Here is a 14,935-nt window from a genome sequence, read left to right on the forward strand (position 1 = left end):
GACAGCCGGTAAGCAAAGCTAGCGATTGCAGCAAACACTTTCTCTCTCTTGAAACAATATGAAGACATCAGGAAAACGTTCCCATCCCTGTTCAGAAACAGCCAGCCACGCTGATCATCCTCCACTGGCCCTGTCTCAGAACAGGAGGTGGGATGCCTCCCAGGCAGCCTAAGGGCAAGGCCTCTATTGAATTCCCCACCTTCCAAAATGCCAGGGCCATACAGCGCTCACCCTGGCCTCATGGAGGCAGTTACGGCGGATGGCCCGTGCATTCCTCCTGCTCTCCTCCCAAAGCCCCCACAGCTGAGTGGCAGGGCCTGTTGTGAGTACGGCTTACCATGAGACCCAAGGATGTTCCCTGTTCTGTCTTTCCTTCTGCTCCAGAATGACCATCTCATGCCAGGAAATGTCCTTGACTTGCCACCATCATCCACACATGGTGTTTCTGTCCACTGTGGTGGGAAGAATGGCCCCAAGGTGTCCACCCCCTAGTCACTAGGACCTGTGAACACGTCATGCTACATGGCAAGGTGGCCTCTGCCGGTGTGGTTAAGGCTGTCAATCTTGAAACGAAGAGCTGAACTTGGATCAGCTGGGTGGGCCTAGTCCTGTCACCGGAGCCCCCTAAAGCAGTGGCCTCCCTGCTGCTGGAAGGGGAGATGAAGAAGGGAGTTCAGAGTCCTACAGCACGAGAAGTCCTGGCTTGTTGGAGAAGAAGGTGGAGAAGAAGGTGGCTAAGCCAGGAGGAGCAGGGGGTCCTCTGGGACCCCAACCAACAGCAGAAAGGAGGTGAGGACCTCAGTCTTACAATCCTGTGCATCGGCTTCTCCCCACCCCGAGTGAGCCAGGAAGTGGCTTCTCCCCAAGAACCCCCAGAAAAGAGCCCAGACCCATCGAAGGCTTGATGACGGCCCCATGAGACCACCAGGAGAGGAAGTGGCTGAGCCTGTTCTCTGGGACAGTGTGGCCCGAGCAGTCCCCATATTCTGGCTCCCACACAAGAGATGCTTGTCTCCTAAGTCAGTCTTCAAGATCAGCCCTAGTGCCAGTCTTCTGGAGAGTTCCCCCAACCTCCTCAGGCAGGGTGCCCCCTCCACCTGGGACCCTCTTCGGAGAAGAACTGTGTCCTCCTCGTCTCTGCGCTGGTAGTGCCTGGCACAGCTTACAAGGAAACACTTAAAAACCATCCGCTGGAAGGAAAGATACAGGAGATCACTGAAGACCTACAACCTTGAAGTCCTTCCGGGGAGCAGGTGTGTCCCATCACAGCTCTGCAAACCCTCCTTCGTCTTCTGCCCACACTGGCCCTTTGGCAGGGTCCTGCACACACCATGTGCTCCACAAATGGTTGGCAGAGCAGCAAGGAGGGCAGAGATGGCCAGGGAGCTGGGAAGGACAGACAGTACATGAAGAACACACTCGTGGCTCCCTGCCAGCTGAACCCCACTCCATCCCAGGGTATTACAGCCGGCCTGCCCATCCGGCATTCAGAGCAAATGACCCAAGTGCCACTGGGCTTTGCTTCATACAAGTTTCTCTCTTGTTTTAGGAACAGTTCTGTAACAGCTCTATTTTCTGAACTTCACTCGGTAATGTTCAGCTGTACAGGTAAGTTCCAGCTGTCACAGGGCACGGATGATTAATGGGGGTGCTTCTAACGTAGGCCGTATGTAGAGCCAGAAAGAAGACATCTTGAGTTTATTCTAAACCAGGGCGGGTGGGTTGCAAGGCCCGCTGCAGGGTTCTGACCTGGCCTTACGCCAAGAGGGCCTCTGCCCCCGCACCTGCTGCGTGAGCTCAGGCGCCCCTTCCCGCTGTGCGTGATTGCTGTGCTGAGTCATTCCTGCCTCGTGCAGGCCTGCCTTCCACACCAGACTCCTGGGTGCCGGGGCCCACAGCTCCTTCTTCACCACATTGTCACCAATGCCCAGAGCGGTGTCCGAGATGCAGACTCAAGAAACGTTAAGAGGAGGAAAGGAAGGAAAGCAGGAGGGAGGAGGCATTTTCTGTTAGGATTCAGTGAAGAGTGGCTTGGTCTCAGCTCTAGAGAACCTTCCAGCACAGTTGTAAACTCCTTGATTGTGGCATGTATCAGCCTGCTGATGGTACAAGTAATCTGGGATTCTAATGATACGATTTTGGTATTCCTGAATGATCCGTGTCTGCAAACACCAGACCAGCCTCAGAGGCACAGAGACGGCTCTGGACAGCAGCCACTCACACTGATGCGTGTCTGAGGGCAGGGTCACAGACACTCACGGACGCAGGGTAAGCATGTGAACAGCAGTGACAGGAGACAGTGTCGGTCTGTCAGTCTAGAAAGGAAGATGTACACGCTGTCTTACTGAATCTGAGACTTTGCAGCTATATTTACCCTCAGGAAAGAAAAAATGCTTCCAGGGATCCTGAGACACACCCTGACTTCAGGGACAGCAAAGGTGAAAAGTGTGTGTCATGTGACCATTGGTAAACAGCTGCAACAGTGCCACAGGTGGGATAACAGCCCTCTGCCCACACCTCATCAAGCTGCCATCCCCCTGCCTCTGTAACCAGCACTACCTTGACTGCTCACGGTATGAACCCTGATGGTTTCCTACCTTGTCTGCAGTTTATATGTGTGGAAACTGAGGCCAGCAGAGGCAAAGGGACTTGCTTGAGCCCGTGAGTGGTGCCTAGAGGGTCTAAGCCCAGGTCTGTCCCCACAGCCCAGCCCAGCGGCCCATGGTGTATCGAGGAGGTGATGGAAACACCACCAGAAGAGGCAGGTCAGCTGCAAGGAGCACATGAACAAGTGAGCTCATCTACTGGGAGCACTGGAAGCCAGGACCTCCAGATCACACCCCCATCGCAGCAGGGAGGGATCTCAGCTGTCTGTCCACTGTTCATCAGACCCGCACTTCCAGCCTGCCGCATGGCGGGCGCCGGCTCTGGTGGCCCAGGAAGGCCGTGAGGGAGGAACGGTGGTGCGAGTAGTTGAAGCATGGAGACTAGGGGGCTGTGTGGGCAGGCCACGGCATTGGCCTCAGCACGTGGTATGGGGAGGCTCTCGGGCAGCATGTGGAGGGCAGGGCAGGAGAATGAGCTGAGGAGCAGCAGCGGGATGGAGCATAAGTCCCCCTGGAGGCTGGTGCTCCCTGCCGCATGGAAGGCCACCAGGACTTGCAGCAGGTGGGACGCAGCCCGCATTCCTGTATAAACCTCAGAAATCAGGTAATACGCTATTAAAGTTGACAAGCAGAGGAAACAACTACCCCGTCTTGTCTTATTTTGTCAGCCGTGATGGAAGTCCCTGAAAGCCAGCGCGTTTCCACCTTCCTGCTCTGGGAACAGCTCCCTGCCTGGCCCCACGGCGCCCCTGGGAACATCCTCCCAGCGCACCGTGCCTGGGGCCACCATCTCCCAACCGATCTGGATTCACAGAGGCCCTGCTCAGGGCTTCCCCAGGACAACTCCTGCACAGAATCCTCCCTGCCATAGCAAATTCTTATAAATAAAAGGGAATGTAAATCAACATCCTAAAGATGCAGAGTTGTGTCCCTTTCAAAGCCTGAACACAGAGCGGCACACAGCCTGCTTTGGAATTCACTTGTCAGTGTGAAACCAAAGTTCATAGGATAGATTTAAATATTTCTAAAGGGATGGAAACAAACATTCCAGTTCACAGGAAGATAAATTTCTTCTCTTGTTTAAATCACCTTAAGATGTTTTAACACAACACAGTCCTGTCTCCCGGAGATGGACACGTGCCGAATGTTAATTTGGTTCCATCTATAACATGCTATGCTCACAGGGGGTGGGAGGATGTCATCGTGGGGCACAGGCCTTCGGTGTTTCCCTCCATCGGGAGCACACGAGGAGAGGCAGCAAGACAAGCAGCTCGGTCCCCTCATGTGGAGTCTGTGGCGACATGGGACTTGAGGTCTGCCTTCCTGATGCTTTAAAAGTCTACGCTCCATTTGGAGGGACGGAGGGGTTTGCATGTATTTGGCTGGGTTGTTTCCAGGCCACGGAGCCATTTCTTCACGATCAAGAGGAGTGTGGCACACTCAAGGCAGACTGACTTTTACTCAGCATTTGCTAATTTCACCGGAGAACACTTTAGTTGGCAAAGTGGAAAGCTGTGACACACATCCCGGGAGGAGCCACAGCACTCCCCAGGGCTCTGCTGACCTGACCTTTCTCGTTCTCATCCCCTTCTTCCGGAAGGAGAGGAGAGGCAGAGATTCTCCTCCCTGGGGTCGCCACGGCCCCTCTTACCCGTAGCAGCCACTATCCTGCTGGATGGGTCACGGTGAGAGTGACCACAGCCACTAAGGGGACTAAAAGTATTACAGGAGCCGAAGAAACTCGAGAAACAAAGGCACTGGCCTCACAATGTACTGTGATCTTACCATAATCCACAAATACCCTGAGGATTTCCTTGGCCACCGAACAACGCCCACTCCCTGAACACTGACACTTCCCAGCGTCCAGAGCGACTCCCGGGTGCCGAATTTTATCTTGCTCTCTTTGGCTCAGGAGTGGCCCTTGGCGCACGTCCTAGGAAGCAGCTCTGTTCTCCCCTTTTCATTAACAGAAGATAATATCCCAAAGCTTCTTTTTTTCTGGGTCGAAACATACCAATATTGGGATAATCTCTGAAAACTGACCACAAATGCCCAGTAAGGCCTACAGAGAAGCTTCGTGCTGGAGAGGCCAGCGCCAGACGGTGATATATGTGACGAGGACCTCACCACACCACTTCTCGAGCTGTGTGGTCAGAAGGATTCGGAATCACATTTCTTAGAAGTACTCAGAACATGAGCACTTTGGGTTCAGCCGGCTTATGTTCTTGGAGAAAGAAGAGCAGGGTGACTTGGGAAGGTAGCCTCCGCATCACCCTCCTTCTCTGAGTTAGAAAGGGAGCCGGCCAGAGGCTGCTGTTTCAGGGCCGCTCCAGGAGGGGCCGCGCACCTCTGAGCCCTGCGCACCTCTGAGCCCCGCGTTACCTATGATAGCCAGAAAGGCTTGCGCTGTGGCTGCGTCAAACGCGCGTCCTCTCAGCGTCGCCTCACAGACGTACATCCCGGTGTCGGCGGACGTCGGGTTGCTGATGGTGAGGCGTCTCCCATGGCTGTGGAGACCCCCGGCGACCCTCACCCCGTTCCTCTTCCAGGTCACGTGCAGCTCTTCGACAGGCCTGGGAGGGCGCAGGGCATGATTGACAACAACGGTGAATCACGTAGGTGGCAAAGATCGTAATTTCAGGCATTCAGCACAAGCCTGACAAAGCTAATTCTACCAGGAACCACGGCGGGTTGAACAATGGACATTTAAAAATCAATCCAGATGTGGCCCGACTCCCTCACGGCGCGCACCGACAATACATTCCGCTCAAGGGCTATTGAGCAAGGATAGCTAATTGCGGCAGCGATGGACCGTAAGTGCTAATGATTCCATTTGCTCAGGAAAAGAATGTTTAAAACAAATACTGCTAGGGGACGTGGCTACATGGGAGGCATGATCACGGGAACCAAATTCTGGAGCGACTACTGATGATGCCGAGAACACTGAGCCCTGCCGAGGAGAAAGGTGCTTCTTTCCTGTGCACCCACGGAGGCCCTCCACCAGCACCGCGGTACGTTCAGTGCAAGCACTGCGGTCCCAGGCTTGGGAAGTCGGGCCCTATTTTCCCAGGCGCGTCGTGCGTGTAGCCCAGCTGGACAAACAAGGCCAGCGTGACTGCTAGAACAGCAAGCACACGTGTGATGTGGCTGTCCACTGAAGGGCCATCTCATCAGATACAATGATTCGTACCCCCAGGGTGGGACCCACTGCATACCTGGCATTGGCGATGCATTCCAAGGTGGTCTCACTGGACCCGGCCACCACACTTCTGTTGCCGGGGGGAATCACAATGACGGGCGCCATGGTTTCGGGGGTGCCAACCTCTCCTGTGGCAGAGAAAGCAAAACTTCATGGGACTCTCCTAAGTATGGAAGATGTCAAGACCGGAACATAACACATGGGGGAGTCTTGTCAAGCCACTCTGATGGGACACCTGAATGTCATGACCCCACCACGACCCCTGGAGGGGAGCCCTTGGGCGTGGTCATTGTCACTGGCCTTCATCAGACGGCAGGATCCTGGGGTGGAATCCATAGCGGGTAAGTGAACATTCCGGCTGGGAGTCAAGGGACCCAGTGCCTTATACCGCCGCTTGTGTATCGTGGGGATAAGTGCTTTCAAGTGTTGAGCGTTTTCCAAAATGTTTGCTGACTTTATTTTTTTATTGCCTTAAGACTTTGCTTATTGAGTTACCTAGTCCACCCACTCTTTTCAAGTCAGCCCAGTTCCACAAATATTCCATGTGTCAGGCACTCTGCTGGGCACGTGCACAGTTAGAATGGGGCTGGCGTTCTCACTCGGGCGCAAATGTGGCTCCCCAGAGCAAACACATTCAGTCAGCAAAGTGTTCTGTTCTGTCCATGTACTTTCAATCCCTTTTTCTTCTCTGAAAAGTAAATATCCTGAATCCACCTCTGTTTTGTGAGTATCAAACTATAAATAATTTAGCTTGTACTTCTGGTGACAAGGGAGAAAAAAGTATGGCACGTCTTTGCCACTTTCCTCTAAAATACATGTAATATCGAAATTAAACTACCCACAGTACACTTTACTGCTGTTTATTTAGGGGAAATGAAGATGGATCAAACATTTTTAGAGTGCGGATTTCGATAGGGGGTGTAGAAGGCAGAGACTGGAAATAAAAATAAATTTAGATTCTGCAAATGCGAAATGCTTCATCTGGTACTGACACTAGAGAGCCGGGCCCCCATCCCAGCGCCCGGGACAGCTGTGGCAGTGCGGCCCTCACGTGCCCACCTGGCAGGGCAGGGAAAATGGGGACTGGACTTGTCTGTGTTCTGCCTCTACTGCACTGCTTAAGCAGGATGTGATTTAAAGGTCCATGTGAATCACAAAAAAAAAAAAAAAAAAAAATTAAAAAAGCTTGAGGTGCATAGAGCCACCATATTAAGTTTTAGCCTATATGTTGATGACGTTGATGGAAACCGGTTTCCACGAGTCCCAGGGGAGGCGTCAAGCCCTTCCCAGCCCCTCTGCCCCCAGAGCTAGCCCAGAAAGGCTTCTGTGAGTGCCTCCTGCGGACGCTCTCTGCTCAGAATATTGTTGAGGCTGCTGGGCTGCTTATCGGATTCCTGGGGAGATGCCTGAGCACTGAGACTTTCATGATGGGGCAAAGGACAGAACCTGACTGCCAATCAGATTAACAACCTGCCTGTCATCTGTGAAAGTTGCTGATGAGAAGAAATGACCTAAGAAGCTAATATTTGCAAATAGTTAATGCGAAGTGAAGGAGAGCAGCAGTGAATGCTAAAAGGTCACTGAGCAAGGTGCTAATTTGGCATTAATCACCGCTCAGCCACGGTGGCAGAAGAGGAAACCCGTGCTCAGCACTTGTCACTGCCTGGAGAGGACAGGCCCCCAGCTGGTGGGCCTCGACTGCACCCTGACCCTGGGACACCGTGCACACATGACACCAGGAAGTGCCAAGGTACAGCCCCTTGGGGGCAGGGCGAGTGGGACAGAGCAGCGCCACCCTGTCCAGGGTTCGGGCCACATTGACAGATGGAGCAGCAGGCGGTATTTCCGTAACTCACTGTCACACCTGCTGACATGTACCAGGTGCCTCGCCTGCGGGGTCGGCTGGATAAGTCCAGTGACTCCTTGGATTTGATTCAGGGCACAGGACACTTTTGGAGAAGCAGGGGTAAGAGGTGCAGATTAAACTGTGATCATTCCTCACGGGAGCATTTGTGATCCAGGGGTGAGGTGACCCTGACTCCTGGGAGCCGCGACAACAAGATCAAAGCCGAGCTTCTGCTGCTGAAACTGCTGTCACAATATTTCAGTGCCATTTTACCCAAGCACCCAGAGTGCACATCTCCAACTGCAGGGGCCATGCTCACGACAGCACAGGACGCTGAGCACTCCTTTCTTCTGAAACACTGATACTTCAATTGGATCTTCATGGGCACATGGGTGACTCCCGTGTGACCACTAGGCTAGTGAACTGGGAATTTCGGTCACGTGGGAGACTATTATTCTGCAGAGACCCTGGATCCCAGCGTGCGGAGACTGTCCCCCTGGGCCATCTGTCCTTGGTGGAGGAGAACCTTCCCTATGTGTCCGTCTGTCTGTCTGCCCTATTTAGCTGCTGACTACTCTGCATACAGTACCCAGGCAGGAAGTAGATTGTTCCAGAGACAAATTATTACGTCTTCCCTCTGTGTCCAGCTCCAGCCCACCATCAGCCCCGCCATGGTCCAACACACTCCAGGCGTCCCCAGGCCACTACCGTCGCCCCCACGGGGCCCATTCCGCCATCTGAAAGCAGTTCTCCAGAAACCGGTTTCACCTCCCATCTGTGAATCGTTTCTGTCACTTTCTTTTTGTCATTGTGCTCCTCAGTCTCTTCTTCCTTTACTGCTTTTTAGAGGGTTTTTACTTCTTTTTTAAGTGAGAGGTGGTAATAGAGGTGCTTTATCTGCCATTCTGAACCTGCCATGCTGACTTATCTACCAGGTTTTTTTCCCCACATTCAATTTTTAGAAGAGAGATGCAAAGAAGAATACCTAGGCATTTCAAAAAGAATAAAACGACCTCTTTATTTCTGCTATTCCACAGTGTCTGAGATACAAAAGCACTCAAAATCCTTAATGATTGGTTATTTTTTTGTAAGTATTCCACAATAATGAGTCACTATACTTCCACCAGGAATAGTACCCTCTCCTTCAATGCTCTATATTAACCTAAGATTTTTTAAATGCTATATGCCAATGTATTAAGAATTATTCCTGAAAAGAAGGCACTTTACCAAGCTCCTGTGCAGCCAGCAAGCCTATTGCTAAATGACTTGCAAATGTTTCCCCCATTTAATCTAATGGCAAGACAATAAGAGACCTATTACTGCCCCCCTTTTATAGCTGAGAAAACTGAGGCCCAGAGTCACGTGACTTCGAATGTCACAGAAAGGGCTTAAATAAAGGATCGTCTCCACCAAAATTTGTCAACTTCCTTTCACATAATGCCATCCACTGCTGGTAAAAACTCTGGTGGTGCTCAGTTAACCAAAAATTAAATTAACTAGAATGCTCCTTTCCCCAAGCATTTCCTTAATGGAGACTTTACCGTCGTTTTCCACCTGAACAATTCCCAGGCTGGTTGGAGGTGAAGACGCTGAATCAAAAGAGGCTGTCTGCAGAGGTCAGCAACAAATGGGCAGCAGGGGGCTTTGGCGGGCCCCAAGGCTGATGCTCAGTCATTATGGGAAAACAGCATCTGAGCCCAGAAACTGCACCTAATCCTCGTCAATCTCCCCCACCACGAATCCCTTAATCACTGGAGAGCTGAGTAGGGGGAAGCTGTTGAAGTTGCATGTAATTAAAAAGTACATCTAAAGAACATCAAATCTCTCAAACAACAAAAAAGTTCAAAGTTTCCCTGAACTCTTAGAGCCACAGAGCTGCGGAAGAAGGAGGGTAAGCGGCAGACACCCTGTTGTGCAGTTTTAGGAGAAGAGAAAGCATTGGGAGACAGGGAGACAGACTCTGGCCCGGAACCCAGCAGGAGTAAGAGGGAGCAAGGAGGAAAACCAGCCTGGGGAGGCCTGGGCGCAGGGCATTCCTGGCGGGGGACGCAGTGCTGAAGAGCCCTCGCTGCCTGGCAGGCTCGGGGTGCTGGAGGAGCTGCAGGGGGCCGCAGCGCAAGGGGAGCTGTGGGGCAAGGGGCGGGGATGGGAGGGGCCGGCTCAGGGAGGGCCTTGTGCCTTGGGGAGAACTCTGGGACGGGACAGGGGATGACATAATGTGAGCCTGTTTTAAGACTCAAACCCTGGAATCCACCGTGGAGGTCAAGAGAGGACATGGGAGGTCAGGCAGGTGACCGCAAGCCTGGGTGGTGAGGGTGGAAATGAGGCGTGGGGCACTTTCTGAGGAGTCAGAGTTTGCCGACGGCTGGCTAGGGGGATGTCTGTGGAAGAGGAGCTGTGGAGAGGGAAGCTGCTGACTCTGAGAGGGAAAGACCAGGTAGGTTCAGGCTTGTGGGGAGCAATTCAGGAATAGGGATTGGGATGTGTGCTGTGGGGTGGACGCCTACTCCTCGCGCGGCTCAGCAGCGACCCTGGAATACCCCCACCCCCCACACTTGGTCTTCTGTCTTTCTGCTCCCAAAGTTCACTCTTCCATCCTGCCTCCAACACCACTGCTGCCCATTCCTCAGAAGGCTAAAGATTAAAAATACAACTACCGTATGATCCAGCAATCCGATTTCTGGGCATGAACCCAAAGGAAAAGAAGTCACTGACACCAAGAGATGGCTGCACCCCCACGTTCACAGCAGCGTCATCCACAACAGCCAAGACATGGAAACAACGTACGCGTCCATGGATAAAAAACTAAAGAAAATGTGGTGCGTTTATGGAATATAATTCAGCCTTGAGAAGGAAGGGAGTCTCACCATTTGCTATAACACGGATGAGGACGTTGTGCTAAGTGAGAGGAGTCAGAGAAAGACAAACACCATGTGATCTCACTTAAATAAGGAAACCCTAACAGCGGAGCACACAGAAACCCAACAGAGGCAATGGTGTGGTAAAGGTAGTCAAAACGGACCAACTTTTATTTCTAAGATAAGTAAGACCTGAGGATGTAATGTAAAAAAAAAAAAAGTCTCTAGGCATTGACAAATGCCCCCTGTGCAGCTCAGCTGTCACACTCATGGTCAGTGATATGGGCAGGAATATAAAAATCTTTCTTCAGAGTTAAAAAGAAAAGGATAGGAAAGAAAGCAGCCCCCTGCTGTGGGGTGGTAAGCAGACAGCCTCTCCCTGACCATGGTCTCTGTGTCCACCTGGAGCCAAGCACTGTGGCCCGTGGGCAAGCCCCATCCTGACAGCTGCAGGGGGATGTCAGCCTCTTGGGGCTGTCCCCAGCACGGCACACCAGACACTAACGACATTCAGCATTGGTCTCGGCGCGCCTGCGTCCTGAGCCTGTTGAGACCCCACTCGGTCCCTACCACAGGTGGAGCCCAGAACCGCTCCTAAGGCCTACCTCGGACACTACCACCCTCTAACTTGCGCTGGTCTCCTCCTGTCCTACCAGCTGTGGTCCCCATAACCGTGCCCACCCTGCTCACTGCTATTTCCTTGCATTTGGCTGCGAGGACAGCCCCATCCTGAGCACGAGCAGTGATGATATGATTGTTGTTGGCCGCTAGCCCTTCTGTTGGACATGTGGACATGGGGATGTGGGGTGCTGGCCAAGTCCCTGGAAACAGACTCCATCAGGTTCCCCTGGCCTGGCCCCCTACCCTATTGTAAGCTTCTCTCCCTGTCCCCAACTATCCTAGGATGAGGTTCCCACAAGTCCAAAAGCTGAAAGGCGCAGTTACAAAGAGAACAGTTTTGAATCCAATCAACCTGGAAATGCCACCACAGCTCCTAATTGCTTGGGAACAGGTCACCTAACTTCTCCAAGCCTTATGTGTTTTGTTTGTAAACCAATAAGCACGTCACAGGGCCGTTACAAGCAAGGGAACTTGTATGTGGGTCTGTAGATATGTGTGTGTACATGGGCACGACACAGAGAGAGCACTGTCCTCCCCACCGGGGCCCTGAAGGCGTTTGGGGCTGGTGTCCTGGCTCATGAAGATGAACACCCCGAGCCCTGAAAGGCCTGGAGCCCCAAGTCACAGTTCACACTCAAAGCGGCACTCAGAGCCCGGAGCAGACACCTTTCCCCCACACTCCCTTGTTCCACAGATATCATCATCTCATTAAAAAAACACAGACTTCTTTCTTTCAAAAAAGAGTCTGTGCCCTAAAGGAGTGGAATTTTCCAAGCCATCTGAGACAGCAGATTCCATGTTTTGGTTTTCACTATTAGCACCACTATCTCGAGTTTCCTGATTCACAGGTGGGCGCTCCTGGCAAATACGCCTCAGGAAAGCTTTGCAGCAGGCAGCTTGGGCAGGGTTGAGGTCATGGGCTCAGCTGCCCGCACACTGCCTCGTTCTTTCCTGGGGCACGCCAGAAAATAATGAGGCTGAACTCTGCCCTCCACCCAAAGGGTGCTGAGTCCCACTGGCCCTGAGGTACAGAACCCAGGCACGGCTCCCACGCAAACACGTGCGAGACGAGCACGCCATGGGTCCTTCTCACACACAAGCAGACGTGTCCCGGGAGAGGCGCCTCTGTTGGAGGAAGGACGGTTCTAGGACAGCTCTGAGATCAGGAGGCAGCTCTGCTTCCTCAGTGCTTAGTGTGTCTGCAGCTACAGGGTTTCCAGTTTTGCAAACAAAGCATCTCATCAGGAAGCTGGCAGGTAATGGAATCTACAGGACTATTTGAAACCTCAAAATCTTCCTGCTCCGAAAAGAATCAGCCCCGAATTTGGAGGAACAAAGGAGAAAACAGGGTTGGAAAAAAAAGGGAATAAAAGACAGTGAAGGCTCCCAGTGTTGAGCAATGTGTTCCTCAGCTTTTGTCTTATTTTTTTTAATCTTTCTTCAATGCCAATAATAATAACACATGTTGCTTGTGTTGAGCACATGACATTAGCAGTTACAGAAAAGCTTTTAAGATTCAGGCCACTGGCGTTCTGGACAGAACAGCGGTGGCCCCGCCCAAGCCAGAGGCGCGGGTGCCCCCGCTCCTCCGGCACGTGGCTCTCAGCTCCCCACATCACCATGTGCCCGTGGGTCTGTCCACCTTTAAAAATATTTTTAAAAGATTTTATTTATGTATTTGAGCAAGAGAGAGAGAGAGAGAGAGAGAGAAAGAGCATGAAAAGAGGGAGCAGCAGGCAGAGGGAGAGGGAGAAGCAGGCTCCCCACTGAGCAGGGAGCCCGACAAGGGGCTCAGTCTCAGGACCCTGAGACATTCACCAACTGAGCCCCCCAGGTGTCCCTAGGTCTGTCCACCTTTTGGAATAAGAAAGGATGTATGCATTAATCATCTTGGTATGAAACAATGTGCTTTGGCCATAACAGCCCTTTCTGCAGGGACTCGTTGAATGAAGAACCAAGTCTTGTCCACATAGAACAGAGTTGGTTATTGTCAGCAGAGCCTCTACGGACAAGAGCAACATAAAACTGCCTTGAATTTCAAGTGCACAGTGGCTAGGCACCACGGTGGTGCTGGGGAGTCCAAGTTTTAATGCCCGAGGTCAGCGTCATCCAGGAGGCATGGGTCAGTAGCAGAAGACGGCCCGCTGACAGAGGGAATGCGAACAGACTGTGTGTGGCTAGGAGAGGAACAGGCAGGAACACCACAGGACAGGGTGGGTGTGTGACAGCGAGGTCCATTCTTCCAGGGGAATCGGGAAAGCCTGAGCCATGTCCTTGAGAGATGGACAGGCATTCACCAGGCAGAAGAGGGAAGGAAAGGCATTTCAGGAGCAGAAAACGAAGAAGGTAGAAACCCGTCCAGCGTGTATGGGAAAGTGTCGGTTCCTCTGGAAGCTGAGGGGAAGTGCTTCTGTGTGCGCCACGGACTCTGTCCAGGGAAGAACGGAGTCACCGGAGGACCCCAACGAGGGGACCCTGCTGAGTAGGAGACGGTGGGACACCATGGGGAGGAAGGAGAGAGAGCAGAGGGGCTTCGGTAGCTGGATTTGTGCACAGAAGGACTCCAGGTTGCTGGCCGGTGTAGTTTGGGCAGGTAGCACAGCGACTCAGGGGTGAAAGGAAGAAAGAGCGGGATTGGGGGTGAGGATATTGGTGTGTCAGGATGGAGGAAAAGGAAGGAGTTTCTGGAGAAAAGGGCCATGTTCAGGTGCCTGTGGGGTGTCTAGGGGGTACTGGCTGGTCATCGAGGGAACAGTGACTGAAATCCTGAGACTTCTAAGTAGACCTCTCCGGGACAGCAGGAAAAGCAAGGACAACGCAGGACTGGGACAAACCCCCGCAGCGCACCTCTGAAGGGCAGGCACCCGCGTCCACACAGGACTGTAGGAAGAGCGATCAGGGAAGGGGAGGAGGAAGAGAAGGAGCTTCCGACATCACCAAAATTAGAGTTTATGCCATTCTTTTGTTCCAAGTGGACAGGAATTTCCATATATAAAATCAAGGCTACTTCTGCTCAGCTTTTTAAAAAAATTTTAAATTAAAAAGTTTTAAAATTTACATTCAATTGCTTAACATACAGTGTATTATTAGGTTCAGAGGTAGAGGCCAGTAATTCATCAATCTTGTGTACCACCGAGTGCTCATTCCATCACATGCCCTCCTTAATGCCCATCACCCAGTTACCCCATCTCTCCACCCCACTCCCCTCCAGCAGTGTTTCCTATGATTAAGAGTCTCTTATGGTTTGTCTCCCTCTCTGATTTCATCTTGTTTTCTTTTTCTCCTACTTTCCCCATGCTCTGTGTCGTTTCTCAGATTCCACATATGAGTCAAATCATACTGTGTTTGTCTTTCTCTGACTGACTTATTTCACTGAGTGTCATACCTTCTAGTTCCATCTGTGTCATTGCAAAAGGCAAGATTTCATTCTTTGTGGTGACTGTGTAATATTCCATTGTATATCTAGCCCACAACTTCTTTATTCATTCACCTGTCGACGGACATCTGGGCTCTTTCCACAGTTTAGCTGTTGTGGACGTTGCTGCTATAGACACTGGGGCGAGGGTGCCCGTTCGGATCACTGTGTTTGCATCCTCTTTCCTGCTTGGTTTTTGAAGACGAATCTTCGAATTTACCTTGTGGGGCAATGGCTAAGGAAGACAGAGCGATATGCAGCTGAGACGGCTGACCTTCAGCAACAAGGGCTGCAGTGGCCACAGACACACAGAACAGAGCTGGGGGCTCTCTGGTCACTTCCGTGGCATGGTGTCTGCCAACAGCCTGGGTCTAGCCATCCTCAACCTGA

The 14,935-nt window shown here is 52.1% G+C and overlaps 1 protein-coding gene across 2 annotated transcripts in view; it reads right to left on the bottom strand.

Annotated features, from left to right (window-relative positions):
• SDK1 (sidekick cell adhesion molecule 1) overlaps window positions 1-14,935 on the bottom strand; it is a 919,871-nt gene that overhangs the window by 227,999 nt on the left and 676,937 nt on the right. For both annotated transcript variants that reach the window (XM_045993982.1, XM_045993983.1), the window contains exons 6-7: window positions 5,822-5,933; window positions 4,989-5,179 (exon numbers count right to left, since the gene is read on the bottom strand). In XM_045993982.1, the coding sequence (XP_045849938.1) occupies window positions 4,989-5,179; window positions 5,822-5,933 (303 nt within the window). The remainder of the gene's footprint in view (window positions 1-4,988; window positions 5,180-5,821; window positions 5,934-14,935) is intronic.

Source organism: Meles meles, chromosome 21 (assembly GCF_922984935.1).
Source record: "Meles meles chromosome 21, mMelMel3.1 paternal haplotype, whole genome shotgun sequence".
NCBI classification, from domain to species: Eukaryota; Metazoa; Chordata; class Mammalia; order Carnivora; family Mustelidae; genus Meles; species Meles meles.